The 27,363-nt window shown below is 36.4% G+C and overlaps 3 protein-coding genes across 3 annotated transcripts in view; 2 read left to right on the top strand and 1 right to left on the bottom strand.

The window, feature by feature from the left end:
• The first annotated feature begins 3,741 nt into the window (after window positions 1-3,741).
• Window positions 3,742-13,573, top strand: LOC110448084. Its single transcript, XM_021494127.1, has 4 exons — window positions 3,742-3,889; window positions 10,867-11,036; window positions 11,419-11,505; window positions 12,118-13,573. Exons 1-4 carry the CDS (start codon window positions 3,856-3,858, stop codon window positions 12,385-12,387), a joined length of 561 nt encoding a protein of 186 aa, XP_021349802.1. The 5' UTR covers window positions 3,742-3,855; the 3' UTR covers window positions 12,388-13,573.
• LOC110448083 lies at window positions 13,307-18,540 on the bottom strand. The gene is made up of 6 exons (XM_021494126.1): window positions 18,321-18,540; window positions 17,514-17,661; window positions 16,704-17,190; window positions 15,711-15,829; window positions 15,431-15,574; window positions 13,307-14,720 (listed from the first exon to the last, which is right to left on the bottom strand). The coding sequence occupies exons 1-6, from the start codon at window positions 18,438-18,440 to the stop codon at window positions 14,464-14,466; spliced, it is 1,275 nt and encodes a 424-aa protein (XP_021349801.1). The 5' UTR covers window positions 18,441-18,540; the 3' UTR covers window positions 13,307-14,463.
• A 3,881-nt stretch (window positions 18,541-22,421) lies between these two features.
• The window catches only part of LOC110448082, a 19,083-nt gene continuing 14,141 nt past the window's right edge, over window positions 22,422-27,363 (top strand). Inside the window, exon 1 of the mRNA XM_021494125.1 lies at window positions 22,422-22,553. Coding sequence (XP_021349800.1) covers window positions 22,496-22,553 — 58 coding nt within the window. The 5' untranslated portion in view covers window positions 22,422-22,495. The remainder of the gene's footprint in view (window positions 22,554-27,363) is intronic.

Below are 27,363 nucleotides of genomic sequence, written 5' to 3'. Positions count from 1 at the left end.
GTATGTGACCTTGTTTTACAATGGGACGTCACGCTGTTTGTGTGTGGCCTAGTTTTACATCGGGACGTGACATTACTTGTGTGTGACCTAGTTTTACATCGGGACGTGACATTACCTGGTTTTGACCTAGTTTTACATGGTAACCTGACATTAGTTGAGTCTGAACTAGTTGAAATGAGAACGTGACGCTAACCCTTCCATGACATCTGTTCTTATTTTCCTTTTATATTTTCGAGGGTTACCATTCCTATTTATTCGTTTCTTATAATTTGCCCTAGTTTTATTGTTTTTGAGTTCAAGTTACGGGTTTATTGACACTTTACATTGTACTTGGTATTCTCCTTACTTGTTTATTTGAAGCTCCTTGAAAATACATTTTTAATGCAAAAGATGTTTTGATGTTTATCTAGAGTGATGACGGGTTAAACTATAACTTATAATTAAGCAGGAACATTGCTGAATCCATGTCGTACAATGAATGTTTTTGAGTTGCAATCTAACGCACACACACATCCCGAAACACCATTCCATTTAACAACTTGGAAAACAATATCAAGTGACTTTTATAGATCAAGGAATAACGATTTTTATTCAGTTCATTTGTTTAGTCCTTAGCACACATTGCGAACTGTAAATTAAACAGCTGAATATGACTGCACTCGTATATCGGCACCTTTATTAAAGGTCGATCATATAAATTCGTATTTACAGGTTCATATACGTATATACCTACGATTTTAAAATTCGCTTTCTTGTGTCATTTGAAAAGGTTTAAGCGATTGCTGTGCTAGTGTCAACATCCTTTACTTTCAGTCTTTGTTATGGTAACAATGGAAATATTGATTCATTTTATTTGTAAATAGAACACAGACCCATGGGATATTCGCATCAAAAGGTTAAATAAAGTACTCATTTGTGTCAGCATTCTAAAATAAAATCGAAAGTTAAAATCTATGCAAAAAATGAACACAATAGTACTTAGAACTAAGGAAAAGGGGAACAAACAAAACGATCTGAGCTTACACAGCATACCGGAGGAGTAATCAGAATAATACATATATAATATCTTATTAACTAGTTCGAGTTAATAAAATGAAATGAAAACGAGTGTAAAATCCTTTTTATCACATAATCCAGATTTGTGGCATATATTTGTGTAAAACGACAATTGTCATGCAACCTTGAAACGTAAAAAGCCGCCATTTTGACTCCAGTGCGTAAGTCTGTGACGTCATGAACTTGTACTAGGCGTGACGTCAAAATTGAAACTTACAACCAATCACAAGGCTGATAGGTAATATAGCATGGGTTAATACACAAAAAAATATGACAACGGTATATATTCACTGGATAACACAGTACATTATGTGATAAATACTCATGCATTTTAAAAATAAAATATTAAAGAGAAAGTTACAGTTTGTTTTTTGTATGTGACGCCCGAATGTGCCGTACTACAGTTTATATTACGGTATAAACCGTGAAAAGTAGGTCATGTATTATCGTAGATAAGGCAAGTTCATTTGCTTTAGACCTTTGGTTCAATGGTACACATAGCGTAATTTTTATCTCGTGTCAATAAATCTATACTAACACGTGTAATGTTTATGTAGGATATTTGAACAAAACGAGGGTAATTATATTAGGGGTCAAATTGTACGGAAGCTTCAGACAGCAGTAGTTCAAGTTTATTATTCTAAACTTAAGTAAATTTAATAACTGAAATTTGTATTTAAGTATCTAATCGCAGAGATACAACATATCGTATTAAGTCATTGTTCTGTTAACATATCGTATTACGTCATTGTTCTGTTGCGGGTTTATATGTAGTTATATGGTTTTACTTATATTACCGTAATAAAAAACACTTATACATATATTCATTGTATTCGTACAGTCTTAAGTAAATGTATATACACTACAGCACAGGAGAACAGTTCTTTAAGATTTATTTGTGTAGCAAGGTCGACCCATACTTACCTCTCAGCCAGTGTGCTAAAGTCTGCTCCATGCTGTTGGTCACCTGTTGTCACAAAACGGTCTGGGGCGAAGATTTACCTGGCCAATATTCAGCCTTTATTATGCACACAAACTTTTTTGAAAGGAATGTAATTATTGGTTTGACTGATCTTGAAGTTGACAGTTTCGAGTTGAAACAACGGTCAAGGTTTCGATTTATTGATGACATATGCCGTATAAAGAGTTATGAAGAGCTAATTTCAGGGTCCAAAACCAGACCGTATTCTGGAACATAGGTACCACGTGCACACATCCCTACACTCATAAATAGGTCTAGGTCAAAACCCAGCATGTTAAAATTCATCAGTCTTATGAACTCTAGCAATACATCTGAATTATGCAAATTTGGAAAGTTTCTGCACAAAGCATTTATGTTGAGAGAGAATCCGAAAACAAATTTAAATGTATGAACCAACAACAATGCGTTCTCCTTCAATACATTATTTTTTATTATTTTTTCTTTAACTAGTATATCATAATGATGTACATTCATTCACAATACATGTCACTTATTTGTTTACACATGCAAACTGACCATGGCAAGCATGTATTGTGTATGTATGGATTGTATTAATATCCTGTACCTATAAGTTGTAAACTTTTGGAAATAAAATGAACAATGAAAGTAAAAAGGTATGGATACAAATATGTTCCAGAACTCGAGCACCTGTGTCCAAAACTAGGAAATATTTGAGTCAGTATACACACAGTAACCATACATGAACATACCGCTATTTATATACCAGATAAGTTCGGCCTGAACGAGGTCACGCTATTTGTACTTTTAAAAATGACCGAAAACGGTCTCGGAATCGAATGCACGACAAGACCAACCTGTCGAAATAGCGTTTGGGATCATATGTTTATGTCATATTACATAATGTAATCTGACGCATGGTCTAGTTCTGTTTCACCTGCATTTAACACAATGGCCTGTTTGTATATTGTACTTTGAAGGTTATTTACCAACTATTTCGAAATGTATTAAAATGTATTGGTACATCACTAGATATTTCGAAATAGCTAACAAAACATCAACAATCCAAGTTTGTAAACACGAGTGGGAAGTATTTTGCAATGTTAAGATATACGGAACAACGGAGGGACCAGAAGAAATCTCCAGTGTGTATATTACTTCGGCGTATATCAGAAAATTCCGTCATATCTTGCATATTCGTCTGTCGCTGTGTAGGAAGTCTTCAACTGTTGTGAAATGTAGAAAATCATAATCTTTTAATTTTGCGTCTTTTAATCGTGAATGTGTTAATAGATCTACGATGAATAAAAAATATGTGGCATAAAAGTAAAGAGATAAAAACAAGTTAGAATGGACACGAAATTAAAGTGATAAAAAGATAGGAGGAACACAAAAGTAAAGGGATAACAAATTAAAGAGAGGCAAAAGTAATAAATGAAAATTGATAATACGTAGAAAGGACACAATAGTAAATCAGAAATAAAAATATTAAAGGTATGGAAAATATTGTTTCGAATTATAAATAAAGATAACGTCGATACCAGATAACTGTTTGCATTGCCAATTTATGTAATTGAAGGTTTAAAAGTTCACCGCCTTTTAAGGCTACTGGCTTAATGTGCTATAATTGCACTGGTGAACACGAGACTGTGATATAGTAGTACGTATTGGTGAACACGAGACTGAAATAGTACGTATTGCCTTCCGTACAGGCACTCCGCGTTCCAGTTAATTACTGACACAGCGCCCGCTTTGTTGCGTGACGTATTTTCTATAAGGGTAGCTGCGCAGTGTACGACAGTCACAATCGATTTCGAATCGGACTGAGTGAACGACGACTTGACACACTATTTACCAAAATGTATTGCTCTAAGCCTAGTGATCAGGAAACCGGTGAGTATATACTCTCCTCTGTACAATATACATGTAATATGTTATGTAAATCGCTAAAACTGACCATAAAGGCGCCTGGCTGCCAAAAACCAGTTATTCGTGTGTTTACACAGGTGACCAGGCAAGCCTGACGGAGCTTATAGTTATGGTCAGTTTTCGTGGTTTAATATGAAAGTGGGAAAACCTATTCCAGATAGGTGAATCTGCCATAATTACAGCAATGAACACCCTAAGTCTGGTCAAGTGTGTCCAATTTCATACAAAATTGATAAAACGTGATAAGCTATGAGATTTCATTATCTGGGTTTTAGCTTCACAAACACGAGACTGTTTACAGAGCCGGAGCCATAGGCACTGACGATCACATTGAATGACCAGTCGGTTCAGATAGAGATGTACAGTATTATAAATTGTACATCCTCGATACCCCAAGGTTTGCGATCTTTTTCACGAGAGAGCGTAACCCCTGGAGTATCGAGGCTGTAGACTGTGTGGACGGTTGCTATTACTACTGATTTCATAAGAAAATAACTATATCGTGTATTTCATCACAGACTTCGATAACAGACTTAGATAATTATATATAACAATATAATTCGGTGATTTCATAGAGATCATTAATCAAGATATATTTCCTTATGTGTATGATATACTGTAGAAAAAACAGAATTTATATAGAAAAATAATAGAGTAGTATGTTGGCTTGAGATAGACTGACGTTATATTTTGTGTTTACTACTCTGTAACATTGTGGTACACAGGTGTCCGTATGTCAAGAGTCGAAAGTCTACATGTAACGTGATAACATTAGCACTGTAGTGCTATTCTTGCGACAAAACATATATAAAATTTAACAAGGATCACAGTACTTATGAATATATATATATATATGTATAGAAAAAACAAAATTAACGACCGACTAAAAAACTAGCTGCTTTCACCCTTCACAGGGCTCTTCAGGTTTATTCAAAAGAGAACAACGTCGTGACGTCACAATTACATATCATCACACTACAATAGTAACGTGACGTCACGAAGTACACAAGATTGGTGGACAATTTGGCGTAAAATTTTATTGTGGCCTGTTGAGACTCGGTTTTAATATTTTTATTAGTTGGTCTTCTTTCGTTTCTCTTAAAATAGTGTCTGATGAAAATAGTTGATACAAAGGTAATACATTAAATTTATCTCCAGCACATTCATGAATATGTTTGTTAACATGAAGATTTCGTAAAGAATCAGTTCTAGTTTGTTGTCTATGTACAGTCATACGTGTTCTGAGTTCATTACCGGTTTGACCGATGTAAAAATCACCACATTTAGAACAAACGATTGCATAAATTACATTTTTTGATTTACAATTCATATTTACCTTCACAGTAAATTTCAAACCATTCTTGAAAATAAAAGTATTACACTCGATAATCATAGGACATGTAGCACATCTTGGTGTCTTACATTTGGATACTTTTGGTGTTACACAAGAATTATCAAACTTAGAACATGTCAACATACGTTTCAAGTTTTTAGGTTGGCGTCTACAGTGTAAAATAGCATGTTTATTAAAAATGTTTCTCATACGCCTGCTACTTTGCTTTAACTCTTCACATTTGTTCTTTATCACAGGAAACATATTACAATTCCGTGGATTGAAAGTAGAAACAAAAGGAACTAACTTTGATTCATCCTTTAGTTTTTGTAGACGGGAAGTAAAGGGTCCCTTTTCAATAGCTTTCTGTATACCATGTTCTATTATCTCAGTAGGATAACATTGAGCTTTAAGGTATTGCTTTAGTTGACTTAGTCTAGCAATTTGAGCTTGTTGGTCACTGACGATAGTGACAATCCGTGAGGCAAGATTAAATGGAATATTAACTTTAGTGTGTTTACTGTGGTTAGAGTAAAAATTTAGATAATTATGTGCATCTGTAGCTTTACAATATAAATCCGTTGTAATCTTATTTGAATCTAGTTGAACTAAAACATCTAAGAAAGGTAAAGACGTTTCGCTACACTCCATCGTATAACAAATAGAAGGATGTAAAGAATTCAATAGGTTTTGAAATTCATTTAAATCCTTATCAGAAGGCCATATAACAAAACAATCGTCAAGGAACCTTAAAAAATTATTTCTGATAAATTCAGTAAAGTTTTCCCCAAACTTTGTCTCAATCTTAGAATAAAGTGTTTCCTCTAAGTATCCTAAAACTAAGGTTGCATATGTAGGGGCAACTTTAGTTCCCATCGCTGTACCCTTAATCTGTTGAAAGTATTCTTGCTCAAAATAAAAAGAATTACGATTGAGGACAATGTCTAGAGCTTGCAGTATAAATTCATTACTAAAACGAGAATTAACTTTTTCTCGTTTTTTGATCAACCAATATTTAACAGCTTCAATACCAAGATCATGCGGTATATTAGTGTATAAACTAACAACATCAAAAGAAACAAGTTTAGCATTATGTGGGACCTGTTTAGATAAACGGCTCAGAAAATCAAAATCATCTTTGATATAACTGTTTACACTTGTGCATAAAGGTTTAAGAATGAGGTCTACAAGATGACTCAAACGTTGCGTTGCACTATTAGGGCCGCCTACTATGGGTCTAAACTTCAAATCCGTAGGATTTTCAACTTCAATATATGTACAGTTTTGTTCTTCTATAGCTTTACTTATAATAGAGCTTTTGTGGATTTTAGGCAAACCATAGAAATAACTAGTTTTATGCATAAAATTGACAAGATAATCTATCTCCTTTTCATGTAGGCATGCTTCATGTGTCCGTGTTAGCTCGTTGATTAATCTACGGGTTTCCGCATCGAAATCGTCACTTGCCACTATATATATGTATATATATATAAAGAAAAAATAAAATTAACGACCGACTAAAAAACATTAATTTTAATTTTATTTTAAATTTTATTTTATTTTATTTTTTCTTTATTTACTTCCTTCACATGGACATTTAATCACTTTTTATTATATATATATATATATATATATACAAGACAACAATTCAATTTAGATATGCTACAAATATACAGTAGAACATATGAAATCACCGTTTATGCAAAACAAAAATTTAGAAATTTTTAAATTAATAGTTAACGCTTGAATGTCACACAAGTGTTACAAAAGACAAGTTAAGACACTATCATAGTGTAATGTACATACAATATATATGCTAATGTAGCAAAGTGTAAACATTTACAGTATATACACTAATATAGTGTGAATTAAAAAGAGACAATGAAGTCATAGATTGAAACAGAGAGCTATAATTATGATATTCTAAAAAGTAATGATCTTTTAAATAATGGAGCTCAAGTCTAAAATAGTTATCAAATATATAATAAGTTTAGTACTGAAGTATATCAGCAAATTAAATAACAAAATCAACAGTGAAGTTAAATAGTTGTAGTAGAAAACATGTAGGTAGATTCCAAAGGGGGACAACTCACACTATACGATGTGTGTAGATAGCACATAGCAGACCTTATTGTCCCAGGTGCGAAGCAGCCCACGAAATCACTTATAGTTAAATATATTACAACTTATATGTTAATTATTGAACATTGTAAACGACAATCTAATCCGCTATATTTACAATAGCTTATCAAATATTAAAAAATAAACTTTGAACACAAATATGGTTAAAGGATTAATTTAAAGCAGCTGCTTTTTCTGAGGGAGCCTGTAGATTAGGCCATAACCAGACTCAAGCAATAGTACTGAAACAACAACCTCATTTCAAATTACCATGGTGATATCTTCTGCCTCCTTCTCTACTGTATCGCCATACATCCTATTGTGGGCTAGAAGATATACAGAAACATGTGAAATGGATGTTCTCCTGTAATAGATAAGATGAACACCCTCCAGCACAGTGGCTATGGGAGCCTTGTTTCTACAAGAAAGAATATAGGCCAATAAATGCAACATATCATATATTCTATATGATCTAGTTATGTAAGGTCTTTAGTTCATCTGAACCGATGAAAACATATGATGACAATATATGACAACTTCAGACAACCGCTTCTAAACTTTCAAAAATAAGCCATTGACGTTAACCTGTAATTGAAAATATATATTCGAATTTGATGAGGAATATTTCGTAGGTTACAAGAAAGTGTGACAACTGTGTGGCATCTCTCCTGGGCTCACGTACAATATGTACACGTTGTTTCTGTAACGTTCTCCGCGTAAACATAGATACGGTTACATAAAGACTAGGCGTTTAAGAGGTAGGGTAAATCTGATTTTGTATTTTTATGGAGCAATTGTTTGTTGACATACTGGCAGGCCATCTTCGAAATTCAAGGGGTTTCACCCACTTAAGTCTTCCTCACGTGACCGTTACCCCTGGAATTTTGCGGTTGACTGTAAGGCGTAATTCTGACGTGCATTAGGATAGCAGAACCACATATAGTGAACAGATTGACTCAATAATCGTGATAATTATATACGACCATCTATACTTCATTGGGTCTGTGTATTCGGTAACTTTTCATTGGTCAATCTCCGTATGGTCGAGAGTTACCAACTGCTCCAATAACCCATTGGTCAATCTCCGTATGGTCGAGAGTTACCAACTGCTCCAATAACCCATTGGTCAATCTCCGTATGGTCGAGAGTTACCAATTCACTGCTCCAATAACTCACGGTGCGCTAGACCAGGGATATACTGTCCCTGGGGGAAGCAAAGCTGATTTATGAATACCCATTTAAATCTCAAGGCGATAGTTGATGTGTGGGTATTTTTATACCTGTTATGTATAATTCAATTACATAATACACGACTCTATTTGAATTTAACAATAGTTATTGTCCAAATGGATACAGGGGATTGGGCACAAGTTATTGTCCAAATGGATACATAGGATTAGGCAAAAGTTATTGTCCAAATGGATACAGAGGATTAGGCACAAGTTAATGTCCAAAGGGATACAGAGGATTAGGCACAAGTTATTGTCCAAAGGGATACAGGGGATTAGGCAACAGTTATTGTCCAAATGGATACAGGTGATTAGGCACAAGTTATTGTCCAAATGGATACAGGGGATTAGGCACAAGTTAGGGTCCAAAGGGATACAGGGGATTAGGCACAAGTTAATGTCCAAAGGGATACAGAGGATTAGGCACAAGTTATTGTCCAAAGGGATACAGGGGATTAGACAACAGTTATTGTCCAAATGGATATAGGTGATTAGGCACAAGTTATTGTCCAAATGGAGACAGGGGATTAGGCACAAGTTAGTGTCCAAAGGGATACAGGGGATTTGGCACAAGTTAGTGTCCAAAGGGATACAGGGGATTTGGCACAAGTTATTGTTCAAACGGATACAGGGGATTAGGCACAAGTTAGTGTCCAAAGGGATCCAGGGGATTAGGCACAAGTTATTGTCTAAAGGGATACAGGGGATTAGGCACAAGTTAGTGTCCAAATGGATACAGGGGATTAGGGACAATTTATTGTCCAAAGGGATACATAGGATTAGGCAAAAGTTATTGTCCAAAGGGATACAGGGGATTAGACAACAGTTATTGTCCAAATGGATATAGGTGATTAGGCACAAGTTATTGTCCAAATGGATACAGGGGATTAGGCAAAAGTTAGTGTCCAAAGGGATACAGGGGATTAGGCACAAGTTAGTGTCCAAATGGATACAGGGGATTAGGCACAAGCTAGTGTCCAAAGGGATACAGGGGATTAGGCACAAGTTAGTGTCCAAATGGATACAGGGGATTAGGGACAATTTATTGTCCAAAGGGATACATAGGATTAGGCAAAAGTTATTGTCCAAAGGGATCCAGGGGATTAGGCACAAGTTAGTGTCCAAATGGATACAGGGGATTAGGCACAAGTTAGTGTCCAAAGGGATCCAGGGGATTAGGCACAAGTTAGTGTCCAAATGGATACAGGGGATTAGGGACAATTTATTGTCCAAAGGGATACATAGGATTAGGCAAAAGTTATTGTCCAAAGGTATACAGGGGATTAGGCAAAAGTTATTGTCCAAATGGATACAGGGGATTAGGCAAAAGTTAGTGTCCAAAGGGATACAGGGGATTAGGCACAAGTTAGTGTCCAAATGGATACAGGGGATTAGGGACAATTTATTGTCCAAAGGGATACATAGGATTAGGCAAAAGTTATTGTCCAAAGGGATACAGGGGATTAGACAACAGTTATTGTCCAAATGGATATAGGTGATTAGGCACAAGTTATTGTCCAAATGGAGACAGGGGATTAGGCACAAGTTAGTGTCCAAATGGATACAGGGGATTAGGCACAATTTATTGTCCAAAGGGATACATAGGATTAGGCAAAAGTTATTGTCCAAAGGGATACAGGGGATTAGGCACAAGTTAGTGTCCAAATGGATACAGGGGATTAGGCACAATTTATTGTCCAAAGGGATACAGGGGATTAGGCACAGGTTATTGTCCAAAGGGATACAGGGGATTTGGCACAAGTTATTGTCCAAAGGGATACAGAGGATTAGGCACAAGTTATTGTCCAAATTGTTACAGGGGATTTGGCACAAGTTATAGCAACTTATGAAGCCATTCCCTATCAACATTTCAATAAAAATTGATTACATAGACACACAATTACAAATAATACAAGTAATGGTAGAAAGTCAAGAACTACATATGTATATACATTTTATATTCTAAATCTTTCGCTGGACCTAATAAAAGTGTGCACATGTCTAAATAAATTTCAATTTTCATTGAAAGCTAGGTTTTCATCACCAAATAGTAGTTACCTCAAACTTAGTTGCATATTTATATTGTTAATGTATTCGAACAGTACACGTCTCTAAATTGGATGGCTACTGTGTTCTGAAATGGAATCGATTTCTGAGTCATGCTAACGTCAGTACTTGACAATACGAATGTCGAATGTCTCTTCTGTAATTTTCGTATCCAAACATCGTTTATCATTGTTTCTCTTGACTTTTTTCAGGTATGTCGTATCAGATACGAATCGACAAACTGAAGCTGCCGCTGTATGTTGGCTACGTGCTATTACCAGCCAGTATCATTAACGTTATACTCGGTATCGTTGTGCTGGTATTTTTGAACAACTACTCGTACCCGCTACCGAGTGGCTACCAGATATGGACAGGCATACTAGTAAGTACATATCAACACCTATTATATTTAGCGGATACGTAAGGAACAAGTTCCCGGGCTAATAGACTGTATGAGATAGCGCACTGACTTAACGTATTGAGTCTAACATCCGCAATTATATTGACCATTTCCTAAGGTTCAACGTCACTGCTGTACTATGGGGCTAATGTTGTGTAAATGAAATATGTCAATTCCTAAAAAATAACTACACCCACGTATCGTCATATCGCAGTGAAGCCAGTCTCGAATATTGAATACCACTTGTGTATAAAGACCATCTGTTTATAACGACCATCCGTCTATGGTGATAATAGTGCATGTACATTCTTTGCCTTAAATCTTATGATAAAAAAATCATGACCTGCTTTTTTTCTTTCTTCAGGGAATCGTGATTTCAGTGTTCGGCATACAGGTTGGAACGACATCGAACGATATGAGACAAGATATGACCCCAGACTTCAGAAAGAATGTACGTTAACCGTCTAACTCTCATCTCGCTCACAGTTTGTAAGAGACTCTAACACTTCCCACTGCAATATCAAATAGGAAAGAAACAAGTATCTGAGTTCATATGGTTGTCTTTTTCTTTGAATTGTAGCCGTCTCAATGTTTAAGATATTACTGCTTTCAACGATACGTTTTTGGAATATAATGTCGCTCTATTCATTTATGGATGTCAAACGATTCTGGTACATCAAAAATAATATTCAAAAGACATTTCTTATATAGTACGAATTCTTTATAATAACATTAAGATACAAAGGATGTTGGGATGAAAAGTGTAGTGGCCCGCCATTTTATATTTCAATGTTCCTGGGACAAGTCATTGCATCATCTGTTACATTTGTACTAGTATATCTTGAATATCACGCCTGTTTCACCGGTTGCCTCTTTTCTAATATTTCGACCATTACGTTTTTGTTTTGATATGGTGGTACAGTAATTAATCCGTGCCTCGTAAAACTGAAACATAGAATTGTAAAATGTTTGAGATCTTTGTTACAGACAAGTACATTGTAGCTTGTTTTTTGGAATTGACAGGAACACTCTTATGTCTAATCTATTAATGTTTCTTTTTCAGTTTTTTGCATTCTTCTGGTCATGTAACTGTGTCAACTGGGTTGCCACTCAAGGGTTCGGAATCGCTATCGCCTGTACGGTCATCTGTGCAGTGAACGGCTGCTCGGAGAAAAACGATCTTCTCATCGCGTTAAATGCCATCTCCATAGGTCTGACATTTATCATATGTTTCGGGGGCTGGGTCGGGCAGTTCTACTTCTATAAGTTTAGGAAGACGTACGGAATTCTCTATGACAAGGAAATAAGGCAACTTGCCAGCATCGCCAAATAATGCTTACGATAGATATTACAGAGCCAACCGACAGAGAAATACCATGATGACATGTGATGGTCCGATCTGTTAGTTATACTGTCCTGTTAGCTGTACTTCATTACAGTGTTAAGTCTGGAATCTAGACAATACCACTTAGGAACGATACGTTAATGCCAGTAGACTTGATTTGAAACGGACTTGGAAGTGGCAGGTATTTTCCTACAATCTAATAACACTCATCAACCAGGAACAACCAACCTCCCAGTCAATCTCAACAACACGGGGTAGACAACGCGGACATCGTTCGCTATCTTTGTTCACTTATCATTACCATCCGGGTACCTAACGGGCGGGAGCAAGTAGAAGCCGATTTCGTTGTAGGAACATTGTAAACGTCCAATGAAACAGATTATTATCTAAATCTGATTTGTACACGTGACAGGTAAACGTGTGCATTAAGTGCTGTAGTGAACAAAGATAGCGTAGCTGTGTTTAGCATGAGTGATATACATGCTATAAATAGTTACACATTGTATTAATATATTAGCAGGAGTGATATACATGTTATAAATAGTTACTCATTGTTTAATGAATTGCGACCTATATAGTCGATTGATATTTTTCTTTCTAAAAATGTCCGTGTCATTTTTTTCCATTCATCATTAAACTTCATTATATAATCCGCATTTTGAACGAACGAACGTTTGGGTGCTATAATACGGTAAGTCTAAAGGTAAATGTGTCGGCATTGATTGATGAGCTGTTCATTTCTATCAACAACAAATATTGCTTGATTTAACTATTTTTAAATAGACCTATTTATCTGTTTTTATAAAAAGTTATAATTTCGTTGTTGAAAGAGGACGACATTAGCAATGCATCAATACACATTATAGAAATACTCTTTCATGTTGTTGCTACATGTATGTTATTTTTTAAAGATTTCTGGAAAACAATTAGGAAAAATGTTGTTTTATCATTTATTGTTATAGCAAGTTCTTTTATCTGATATTCTCTACTTTACATGTTAACTACCTCCATGGCGGAAATAAATGTTTCCAACATTATCACTGACAAATACATAAAGATTTTTTTACCCAGTTGTATATATTTCATATAATGTCATTCCCTAAAATGTAAAAAGGATACGAATACTGTATTAAACCTATGAATACAACATATGTACAATTTATTTCAGACAATTTCAAGGTTTCAATAAGAGCGCGATATGTATTATTAATTCCTCTACCTAAAATGCTGTTTTGTCTTATTTCATCTCCTGTGTGATGTGTTTTTTTAATTCCCCTACCTAAATGTTGTTTTGTCTTATTTCATATCATGTCATTTACTAGAAGCAACCTAATATTTACATGAATGTTTTTGTTTGAAAAGTGAGGATTTGAATTTGTAAAAAGATAAATACTTTCTTGTTGAAACTGGGACAATAGTAATGATTTAAGGATATTCTATAAGCTTCGCGCTATTTGAATCTTGCTTATTGTTTCCTTATCTAATAAGTATGTTGGTGATCGGTATATGAGTAAACCATGACGACAGCCCCTCTCGATTTTAATGAAAAATGTGAGAGGTTACTACATTAATGTATTTAATTTTAAAAACTGAAAAATTAACCAAATTTTTCCTAACACAGACAGCATTTCGGAAACTGTGTCAACATAGTATTATATTTAAGGTAAATGTTAACATAGATACAGAATACAGAAAACGTTTTAATTAGCAGTAGTCCGCTTTAATTCATTTTAATTGTTAGTACATTGATACGCAACGATGTTCAATTGAAGTTGTTTTGTAAGATTTTGTAGTCAAGATTTTATGTCACTATAAACGACTCTTACACATGTCTATTACAAAATAAAATAAATCACACAAATTTAAGTTGTGGATTTAATTATTTTTTGAGAATTAAAGTGGTCTCGCAAAACAGTTTATTGATGATATCATTATTAAAGATAAACATAAATCGTGATCATCGCTCTCAGTTCGGCTGTGATGTGAACACCAGAAAACAAATAGCATGATGCATGCATTGCTTTGATTCATCTGAGTATACAACTCCCTGTCAAACGAATATAATCACAGTTTTGAAGTGGGTGGTGGTCCAGTTTTATTTGTATACAGTTTAAATAAACCTTTCGGAAGATCATCCGACCATCGTGAGTGCACAATCATTTTAGCAGCAACACGTCCTATTTCGTCACTTGACTTTGCTGCCCATCCATTGTCACCCATGACAACGCCTAACGTCGGAGTTACAAGGTCAACGTATGGTTGATAACTAGGTGTGACCATAGTTACACAAGCATCACCATGATGACTAAGGAATTTTACATCTGGAAAGAAAACAGACAAAACACTGTATATCCGTCTAAAACAGAAGATCAGATGATTAGGCGTTACTTAATTAATGCATACGTTTTCTGAAGAGATATACCTTAGTGTATCTGTGCAATGCATGTTACAATATTACACTTTGATCAGCAAACTATTTAGCTGAATTTCAATTTTATTAAATGTTAGTGTCAAAGGACAAATGGATTGGGCAGCAGGCATAGCCTATTTAAGCCCTTTCCAAACATAGTAACAGACAGTGGTACAAGCATAGACATATACAATAGAACACATACAATAACATAACTAATCAAAGTAAGGGAAACAACTATTAAATCCTATTTTTAGTTTATTTGAATCTAATGGTTTAGAAAACTTTCACTTTGGTACCAAAAAGATACATAAAATATATGCATTAATCAAGAAAAAAGAAAAGGAATTGGTTTATGGAGCTCCCCCTGTATAAACATTTTGATGGGATTAAATTACCTCACCCAACAGATACAGGCCAAAAGGTCCATTGTATCACACAAGGCCATCCACTGATAAGTTTGGGAATTCAATCTCACCAAATAGTTTAATTTATGCATATTAAACACAGGTTCGATATATAACTAACATGTTGTAAAGATTTATATATTTATTTATGTAGTTGTTTCCGAATATTTCTAGCAAAATAATATATTTCAAGAGACCAATTGAATGTGTGTACCTGGTAAAAGGCCTTGTAGAAGTCTAAACATCTGTTCTTCCAATACCTTGTCACCTTCCCCACAGTACCATTTCTGTATTTGAGACACTTGCAAAGGACCTTTTAATATAGCATCGTGGTGACCGATCTTAATGTAGTATTTACCTGCAACACAACACACGCATCTATATATATTGCGATTTACAGAAGACGAACATGGAAGGAAATTTCAAATTAAAACAACACATTTAAAACGATTAAATGTAACACATTAAAAAACAACTGCTGCTGTCTTTCTTACCGTCCGGGTACCTTACGGGCGGGAGCAAGTAGAAGCCGATTTCGTTGTAGGAATTTCTGGGATAATCTTTTGGCCAGGATGGTCCTCCTGTACCTCTATACATAACATTCGGCATATTCCTACAACAGTAGGTATCGGCATAGAGGATCAACCCAAAATAATGAGATTTTGTTTCTACACTGTTACTGTTAAAGTAAATAAACGGCAAATGAGTAATAAGTAAACGAACTATTTAAAACACCAACAAAAACAATAATTGAAAACTTATTTTTGCGGACTTTCGGAAGCGTCTGTTGCCTTTGTCAAGCAAAGAGTGCAACATACGTTTTCAAAAGCTAGCAAATTTAAATCAAACTTAGTATCAATTATTGATACCACGCTGATGAATCTCATTCCGAAAACTCAGCAGTCTGTTTAACAGTGTATCCTCTGGTACGATTTATCTTTAATAATAAACATAATCCAAATCTAGTTTAAAACCATATTGCTACGCATTGCACATCTGAATGCTTTGCACATATTTTATTATAGCTCATGTTAACGTTAGATATACCACAAAGTTTAGACAAAGTTAATCTGTAAACCATATGTCAAAATATCTTTAAATTGAAATTTCCATTGAATACAAAATATGTATTCAAGTAATATAAAATCATCACCATCAGTTTTAGTTTAATTATTTAAATGAGAGTTGGCAAACGGAATATATTCCCGTACGACAAGATAATTAAATCTTATTAAGTTACAAGCTGTAGTCGACCCTGGTCACAATGACAAGTTGTGTTGATCCAAATAAATATCTGTGTGTAAAATCAAATAACGGGAGATAAGAAATGTGTATATATGTATACATAATCACTTTTCTTTGACGACTGATTGAATGGGTAGTGTCTAACCTATTCAGAGGAGCGGCTCGAAAAGACATCCCATCCACGCGATCGTTTTGGGAGTGAAGAACTATTCACAAATGACTTTAATTTAGTGTCACTTTACCTCAATCGTACAGCATCGACCGATGAAATTTCAGCCAGGGAAACTGTCTGTGGCATGGGCACGTACAGCGGCCTCACGTTACCGAGGAGGTTATGTATCTCCGTAAAAACATTGGTCGCCAGGAGCACTTTGCGAGCAATCATCAACCTCCCATTTCCCATTACAACACGGCTATTTCCGTCCGGCTGTTGAACTATTCCGGTAACCGTCTCTCGTATTACGTCACATCCGTTTTTGGAAGCAACACTTATTTGTGCCATTACCATCTTTCTCGGGTTTATTATCCCCGCTTCATTTTCCTCCATAAGACCTTGGTCTTCAGATGAAAAGTTGAAGAAAGGAAATTTGCTCTTTAGCTGTTTACTGTCCAGAACCTCGAAGTTAGACATAACTCCCTGACCTCTGGCATGGTTTATCACTCTCCTGACGTAGTCGGAGTTTCTGGTTCCGACTGTTAGGGATCCTACTCTGTCGTAGAAATGCACACCTGTTGTTTGAAATAGTAGACCATAGTAAAGAGGATATCCAAACGGAATCTTTTGACATCTCTTTAAGCGACGAATGACCTTCAATATCTAATAATAATCAACTAATGGAGAGGAACATTTATTAAAATATAAGTGATAAAATCCTAAGTGGTTGTGAGAAAATATATGACATTATTTGTAAACAACAACCTTTCATTTTATCTGTACATACATACTAGTAATAGGTCATTTGAATACAACATTATGTAGGTCCGTGCATCAGGTTACAATACGCTATCTATACTTTTTCGATGATAGAAGGTAATGTGTTGTAAATAACTACCTGACATCATCTCCAGGTCTCTGTATCTAGACATAGATCTCTGTGCGAGGATACCCCAAACTGGACGCGTGGTTGATTTCGCTGACGTTATCCTAGCTTCATCATAATGCGCGCCAAAAACTTCCTTACCAGTGGTAACTTGTCGTACCTATTCATAGAAAAGTATTCATTCTTAATATTAATTTCTGTGTTGACATGACTACTAAAAGTAGATAAAACAGAATTTCCACGACAAAAAACTTTTTGAAAATTACAACACTTTTATGCTAACGTTAGATAATGTTGAAGTTAATGTGCAGCCTATCCTAGATCATTACCCGGAACTTTTCTCTCTAATTGGAGCAATTTATAATTTACCCAAGTACAATCTGAAATCATCGAACGCCATTTCAATCATGTATATGTATTGAAAGATAAACATCTCGGAAGAGTATTGAGGGGGACGGGATAGGGGTATGCACCGACACCACCTCCAGATAGTGTATGGCATATCAGCGCGGCCGTACTATACGGTATCTAGGTCAATATTTAAACTACAGGGCAGTACGTCATTACGACACGCTGAGGCCCTTTAGCTATCTGACCCGCCAGGCTGTGTGTATACTTTGGTGTATATAAAATATCATTGATGTACTTCGTTGTCATAATCCATTTATAGACAAGTGTTTATATAACAAACCTGGGATGTTTATTATAGGCTCTGAACAAGCTAAGTTATAAATAGCGCTATAATCTGTCTAAAGATGGTTGGCTGTACACACAGGTAAAAGCACGCTTGCATCAGTGATTTTACAATAGTACACAAACCTGGGGTTCCGGTGGTCCGATCAGGCACACCCTGTAGTTAGGGGTGAGTGAGGCGTGGCGTGCGGCTGCTGCCCCCGTCATTCCTGCTCCCACTACACACAGGTCGTACACAAACGCCATGCTTGATCCAAAGTACCGTTACTATGTGATTTGTGCAATGGACTGGCATTGAACCAATAATTCGAGACGAGCGCGTGGACAAATTTGTATTGTCTTAAAGACCGAGCTTACCTGTAAATAGTGGACCTAACTAAAACATGGCAGATCATGTACAACTTTAAACTGCAGTAGATGTGTTTCACTTGCTCTACTTTTTTTGAAATTTTAAACTAAATAACCACATATTTTTAACAAATAAAATGGCAGGTGTGAAAATAAAAGTGTACTTATTTATCAAATCCTACTCTGAAGAAATGACTTTTCTTAATAACCAACATTTTAATTTGGTACTTTCGGGCTATTCCAATTTCAAATAGTGTGGGGAGTAACAGCTCCCAACTGACATTGACTGTCTATATTGTAAGGCTATCTGAGGTCACTGGCTCAGGTCACTGGTTGGCTCTTGTTGATAAACAACTTCAACTTAACATGCTCACTTATTTGTATTAGTTGCCTTTATTCCACTTAAATTCCTGTATTTTATTTCATAGTAGTCCATGAGTTGAGGTTTCAAAAAATACACAAAAAGTACTGATTAATTACTGCCCCATGAATGTCCAACATATTCCTCAGACGATATTTCAATACACAATTTGGCATTATATCTCTTTTATGCCAGGTAAAATGTTTTTTGTTGGATCAACTCCAAGTGCCCTCTGTTTTCTCAAAAAGTATCGTTGATCTGCCCATGCACCTCTATTACTCAAAAAATGGCCCAAAATCGTTTGTAGAGTTTATTTCGTAATTGTCTATTCCTGCTATATGGAAAAGCGTTCATTTCAGGCCACCACAGTTGTCTATTGGTCTCATCAACAACACATCTGTCACAAAAGCAATGTGGACACAAGTCAGAATTTGCGGCTAAATTTTCACAGGTTGTCCTTGTGTCACCAGAAGTGGTCCAGCTTCCTCACCATCTCTATCATTTCTTGTATCTGTATTTTGTATCACAGGTATGTGGTCATGCTGTGTTGCCCTTATTAAATCCCAGCCATGAACTGTAAATATAGCCCTTTTACTATTTCTTCTTCTTCTCTTGTCAACAAAAGACAAACAAGATGCCTTCTTTCATTGTCGGCCATATTACCTTGTACTGGATTGGAAAAATTAAGCGGGAGATGTGTCTGTGGGATTGGTCAAGATATCCCAAATAGCTGAAGGAAGCTGTTTTGGATGAGGTTAGGCCAAGGCATTTGATGTTGTGTTTACTGTGTATGTTTGTTTACTTCTTCATGAGATGTTATTTTTATTTTCTGTTGAATGTATTTATCAACAGGAGGTTTTATCCTCAGGTAACATTTCATATTATGTCATATTATGTAACTGTGTAAAATTAATTCCGGATGTGCTAGGAAAATATTAGGCAGGGAGATAATCCAATTAATCTCAGTATATAATGATCAACTACACCTATTTAGCCTTTCATTAGATAAATAGGGATAGTGTTCTACTACTTCTTGAACATTCTATTCATTTTGTAACAACCCATATACACATAATGGCTGACAGAAATGAAGACGATGGGCAGAGAAAAGTGAAAAAGGCAAATTATAATAGAAGGTATAGGGAATCTGGAGGACCAAAGAGGTTTACATTAGAGCTTACTGGAGATGATGAAGTGAGAGAAAGTGTGAAATCAAATCTTTCAAAGGTGAAAAACGTATTATCGGGGGCTATGGATAATGTCACAAATATAGAGGCAATCAACAGAGTGCTTGATTTCTTTTTGGAACGACACCAGGAAAGGACACGGTTGGAGAAAAAACTCCCGACAGACTGATGTTGTTTGTATGGGTATGAAACACGCAAAGTTTTGTTGGATGAAATAATTACAAAAGATGATGATTTATATGCTCAGCAACATGAAAAACTTGGAACGGAAAGGATATATCAACATTTTGAAGACCACGAACTGGGACCAGTTATAATATCAGCACACGCACATGATCGAAACCTTTCCATCAACAAGTACATTCGGGATAACCATGCCTCGAAAAATCAGAATGACACTTGGCATGCTGGTAAACAGGAGGAACAACTATTGAAAGGAGTACCATTTGGTCCACGGTACAAGCTTGGAATAACGTGGCACTCACAACTCTCTGACAAAGTGTCATTAATAAGAACTCATGTGCATTATTGCTTCAGAGAATGTGAGGGAACTGCTCAAAACTCAAAAAAGTTTGGACAATATTGTCCAGCATTATCAAAATGTGCACACTGGTTGCTCAGAAAAAAATCAAACTGTAGGACATACCCCAACCACCAGCCATCAAAAATGATCATCAAGGACCCAAAGGCTGAGCTACTTCTGCGTAACGCAATCCAGAAAAGTGCAATATACCAACACCCAGAAGACTACATCATGGCCATGGACACATCTATGTTAAGTCATTCAACAATGTTTTGAACCTGTTTCATGACAAACAAATTGCATTTGGGAATGAAGAATACATCTGGAGAAGTCCTTCACTGGAATGAAAATGTATATAGGCCCTACAGCAGTATTTGGAATCCACCAGAGGCTCAGCTTTCACCTAGCATTGATCCTACACACCACAAAGGCAAAGAAGTGTACAAGAAGAGAACAGTTATATACACATGGAAAATATGGAATACTCACATGAATTTTTTATTTGAAAATTTACCTCTGGATAATTAAACAACTTACTAAGTTCACAAAACACCAGTCAGAAAAAGTATAAGATTGTTTGGACGATATATTTACATATTGAAATTGATTAACACGGTGTACAAATGTATGACATTTTGTTTTACCTTTGGATAAAACCTTTTCAAAGGGCATTATTATTTTGTGACAGTTTATTGCTCTATGAACTCACTGGTTGGAAAGACGTTGCGTTTGCCATGTGCAATGTATATACACATTTCTAGATATTATGTAAAAAAAAACATGGGATTTTTCGGTATATACTCCAATACTTCTCATTTCTGGATTTTTTATTCTTCTTTCTATTTCAATATATATGCATAGATATTTTCGTTTCTCAATCTTTTCCTTTTCTTTTTATGATTTCAATATACATTTAAATGCACAGTACAATAAATAGTACTGGTATTGCAGTTATAATGCTACATGTGCGTCAGAACATGAAATCAACGCTTGACAGTACATGTACGGCACTACCCAGTGAAGTAAAAACAGAAGTAATTAATAATTTACCATTTTGTCTTCAGACCTGTACATTTTAAATGTCAATAATTAATAAAGCATTTTCACTGCACGGACCCACATACTTTAGGTCTATAGATCCGTGTAATCTTATGAATGGCAGGCCTGTCAAATATTTTGATCCCGCCTGACAGTTATGCTATTTTTGTTAATTCATGATAAAATACGGGGAGGTTGTTGGAACAGCATGCGTGCGCACTATTTCACGTGCATTGTTATTGGCATTGGTTATTGGCACGCGCATGGTATATCGCTCAATAATGCACTCTTCTTTTACCAATGAAAACCGTCGTTACATCACAGACGTGGTAGAATGTGTTCTATTATATTTGTTGTTAGATGATCCGAGTCGAGAAATCATCAATTACATTAGGTTAATGTAACTTATATGCGGAATAACTTTATAAATGTACAAGTTACACAGGTAGCAGCTGTCTACGTAAAGGGTATTTGAACAAAGCCAGTGATATCTCCGTGTCACCCGACTCGTCATCAGGTCGTATTACTGTTTTAAAGTTTTGTAAGCTTAACATCTACACCTACTGATCCACAAACTTAAATTATATGTGCTCTCAGTAGTTTACATATCTTCTCTATTAAGACATATTCAAAACAAATTTTACAGGGAATTTTACACAAAGCCGTTCTGTGCCTGCAATGTGGCTTGAAAGATAATCACTGTCACGATCCAAACTAACAACTTGAGAGTTTCGGGCACCTGTCGTTGTTCATTGTCCATGTCCCAGTGCAGCCGAGATTACCAAATACCAGTGCGCCTATATAAAGATAACTTGGGCGACTTCAGTATTGTAAATGTTGTAGTATGTCTCTTTCAGTACGCTCATCTTTGGCGCCAATTACTGGTACAGTTGCTGAAAATGGTAGGACATTTCGGATTCTTCATCTATGTGTCACGATGTACTTCATTGTGTATTGAATACACTGCGTAAGATGGATTGTAACACTGGTTTTATATGTCAGGAGAAAATCCACAGTATATGTAAACGATATCAAATGATACAATAATAATGATGAAGTATATATTAAGATCATACATCATTGGAATAGTTTCGTTTCATAGTAGGTAACTGTGTTGAAATGCAGTTCAAATTCAAATTCAGCAGATGACTTTTGTGTAATTCAATACATAAAAGGTGGTACAAAGGTCCACTGTCGAGCAACGTAAAACTTGGCTTTACACGAAGGTGTTGTGTTAATAGCGTTTATGCGCAGTATGCTCCTAATAATCGATTTTGAAGGAGTCTTTACTAGAAAATCACAGATGTGTTAATAGTTTAAGGTAGGCGGACCTATTAAGTACATTGTGAAGATAATCAATTGAATTTTACCTTTTGAAATAGTTCTTTAGAAAGCTATACTTTGAAAAACAAAAAGTGTCATATGAAATCTAAAATTAGAATATTACACCTGTATTAAATCGGAACTCCTCGAGACGTTTGATAAGAACTACAGCTACGCGCCGATGTATTCCGCATTGCCAAGTGTAGAAGATACCTGTAGTGTATGTGTGACGGCACCTGGCCTTTGTTATCAGACATACTCACATATACAGTGTTGAACCTTGCAGCACATGATTTACAATGTGCCACAAGTGAATGGTATTTGTTTATGTAGATAATTCAGTCGCGTAGCTTGACCGTTAAATGTGCATACAAAGGTGAACAAGAATATAAATAAAAAAACACACTGTGGCGCCATCTGGTGGTTATTAATTTAATCTATACTTAAGCTTTTTCTTCTTCATTGTTGCTTCAAATATTTTACTTTACAATTTCATGGTTATTTGGACCACATACACAATAAATTCTAATAAACAGCTAGTGCATTTGTGGATTTGTGGGCATGCAACAGCTAATATCCTTTTAAACGTCATTATGATATTGTATGTATGTACTAAGTTACTTGTCTTTTGTTTCGTTAAACTTCGTATATTTTGTTCTGTATTAAATGTTAATGTTTGATCCAGTTAATTGTTCTATTAATGCCATCACGTGAAGATTGGTCATTGGTCGCCCATGTCATCACACAGGCGCGCGAGCTACATCTGTTTTCCTCCATCCCGAAGTTATTGTAGGTGTCAGCAGTGTTTAAGAGGGATGTGTGGTCGGATCGTGCAGTGGAAAGCACATTTGCCTTTCACAAAAAGGGTTCGATTCCCTGAACGAACGTGAAATAGTATTGGGCTCCTGCCCGACAACGTGGGTTTTCTCCGGGTACTCCGGTTTCCTCCCGCAGTACATTTTGTAAGACCCATTTACATTTTTGTTCGAGGTTGAAACCATTGATTAATTCATAAAATATTAATTTACTCCATAGTTGTTATTGCAGGGATATGTGTTTTCCCTGACTTATCATACTTTGAAATAGTGGAAATAACTAGGAACCTGACAATGATATCTCTGTCATGACTGCTGACATTGTGTTTCAAGAAGGCACATGTCAGACCATTGTTAAAGAAGCCTGGAATGGACAAGGAGGAATTGAAAAACTACCGCCCAGTATCAAATCTGCTTTTTCTGTCTAAGATCTTGGAGAGGGTTGTGTCCCGGCGTTTAGAGGTTCATCTCCATGCAACCAGTCTCCATGACAAATTGCAATCGGCCTACCGCATGGGACACTCTACTGAGACGGCCCTCCTACGTGTACATAATGACATAGCTTCTGCATTGGATAACAAGTGCAGAGCGGTGCTTGTCATGCTGAACTTGTCAGCTGCATTTGACGTCATCGACCATGGCATACTAAATACACGTCTTGAGTACTCTTATGGAGTGACTGATACCGCACTATGCTGGATACAGTCTTATCTGAGTGAACGACGACAGTGTGGTGCCATCGGATCTTCCACTTCACATGACAAAGTACTAGATTTTCAGGGTTCCTCAAGGGTCGGTGCTAGGACCACAAAAGTATTGTCTGTATTACAAACCGATCGCAGAGCGTGTCGTCGCCATAGCCTTTGCTATCATTGTCATGCTGATGACACATAAATGTACATGGTCATCAAACCATAGGACAGATGGGATACAATATCAGAATTTTCCCCAAAGTATAAACAAACAATGGCTCTCCAGCTCAATGTCGGTGCCAGAACTATTGAGACTGTCCCAGTTGTTAAAAACCTAGGGGTATACTTTGATAATACGCCGAACATAGAGAAACAAGTGAACGCTTGTGCCAAATCCTGTTACTACCGGATCAGGAACATCGGTCCAGAACACTGCAGCACGTCTGGTTACTCATGCCTGAAAGAGAGAGCACATCACACCTGTGCTATATTAATTACACTGGTTACCTGAACGATACATGTCGAAGTACAAAGTTTTGGTGTACACACACAAGGCACTGAATGGAACAGCTCCCCAGTACCTACAGGAGCTTGTAACAATGTATCAGCCGTCACGATCATTGCGGTCGGAGACAGCATCGTTGTTGTGTGTCCCAAGATATTGTTCTGTGATCTTTTGAAACAGGTGCTTTGGGAGGGTTTCGGCCACATTGTGGTAGATGGTAGGCTATACCATCTGCTATTAGAAAGTCAAATACCCTGGTCAAATTCAAGAAGAACATAAAAACTCTCTTCTTCACGTCTCCAATTTTGGCTCTCTGCGCAGACGTCATGTACATACTACCCTTTATGTATTCATGTATGTGCACATTGAGATGCTAATCGTCTTGCTTAATGTATACTAGTGACTGAAAACCGTTTTTTTTATCAATTATAACTCTAATACTATTATAGATATGCTGTAAAGCGCTTAAGAGTAATTTTAAAAATTATATAGGGCGCTATATAAATGTTGTATATAAATGTTATATATTATTATAACCGAAATGTGGTTGTTCCTTGGTGTGAAATGCAAGGATTATTCAAGTTTGACTAGACTTTCTGTTGCATTTTCTTTTGTTTGCAAGTATAATTGCCCAGGCTCTCTCCCATTATTATTACTTAAGTGTGATTGCCCAGGCACTCTCCCACTATTATTACTTAAGTGTGATTGCCCAGGTACTCTTCTACTATTTTTACTTAAGTGTGATTGCCCAGGCACTCTCCCACTATCATTACTTAAGTGTAATTGCCCAGACACTCTCCCACTATTATTACTTCTTCAGTATAATTGCCCAGGTACTCTCCTACTATTATTAATTAAGTGTAATTGCTCAGACACTCTCCCTCTAGCATTACTTAAGTGTGATTGCCCAGGCACTCTCCCCCTATCATTACTTAAGTGTAATTGCCCAGGCACTCTCCCACTATTATTACTTCAGTATAATTGCCCAGGTACTCTCCTACTATTATTACTTAAGTGTAATTGCTCAGACACTCTCCCACTATCATTACTTAAGTGTGATTGCCCAGGCACTCTCCCACTATTATTACTTAAGTATAATTGCCCAGGCACGCTCCCACTATTATAACTTAAGTATAATTGCCCTGGCACTCTCCCACTATTATTACTTAAGTGTAATTGCCCAGACACTCTCCCACTATTATTACTTCAGTGTACATGCCCAGACACACTCCCACTATTATTAATGCAGTGAAAATGCCCAGACACTCTCCCACTATTATTACTGCAGTGTAAATGCCCAGGCACTCTCCCACTAGTATTACTTCAGTGTACATGCCCAAACACTCTCCCACTATTATGACTTCAATGTACATGCCCAGGCACTTTCCCACTATTATTACTTAAGTGTAATTGCCCAGACACTCTCCCACTATTATTACTGCAGTGTAAATGCCCAGGCACTCTCCCACTAGTATTACTTCAGTGTACATGCCCAAACACTCTCCCACTATTATTACTTCAGTCTACATGCCCAGACACTCTCCCACTATTATTACTTCAATGTACAAGCCCAGACACTCTCCCACTATTATTATTTCAGTGTATATATGCCAAGACATTCTCCCACTATTATTACTTCAGTGTAATTGCCCAGACACTCTCATACCATTATTACTTCAGTGTACATGCCCAGACATTCTCCCACTATTTTTTCTTCAGTGTACATGCCCAGGCACTCTCCCACTATAATTACTTCAGTATAATTGCCCAGGTACTCTCCCACTATTATTACTTCAGTGTACAAGCCCAGACATTCTCCCACTATTATTATTTCAGTGTACATGCCCAGACACGCTCCCATTATTACCTTTTTAGTGTATATGCCCAGACCCTCTCCCACTATTATTACTTCAGTGTACATGCCCAGGCACTCTCCCACTATTATTACTTCAGTATAATTGCCCAGACACTCTCCCACTATTATTACTTCAGTGAACATGCCCAGACCCTCTCCCACTATTATTACTTCAGTGTACAAGCCCAGACATTCTCCCACTATTATTATTTCAGTGTACATGCCCAGACACTCTCCCATTATTACCTTTTTAGTGTATATGCCCAGACACTCTCCCACTATTATTACTTCAGTGAACATGCCCAGACCCTCTCCCACTATTATTACTTCAGTGTACATGCCCAGACACTCTCTCACTATTATTACTTCAGTGTACATGCCCAGACACTCTCCCACTATTATTACTTCAGTATACATGCACAGGCACTCTCCCACTATCATTACTTCAGTGTACAAGCCCAGACACTCTCCCACTATCATTACTTCAGTGTACAAGCCCAGAAATTCTCCCACTATTATTAT

The sequence above is a fragment of the Mizuhopecten yessoensis genome, unplaced genomic scaffold, assembly GCF_002113885.1.
Source record: "Mizuhopecten yessoensis strain PY_sf001 unplaced genomic scaffold, ASM211388v2 scaffold3819, whole genome shotgun sequence".
In the NCBI taxonomy this organism is placed as follows: domain Eukaryota; kingdom Metazoa; phylum Mollusca; class Bivalvia; order Pectinida; family Pectinidae; genus Mizuhopecten; species Mizuhopecten yessoensis.
The sequence above is the reverse complement of the archived record's forward strand: the minus strand, read 5'-3'. Positions and strand labels throughout refer to the sequence as shown.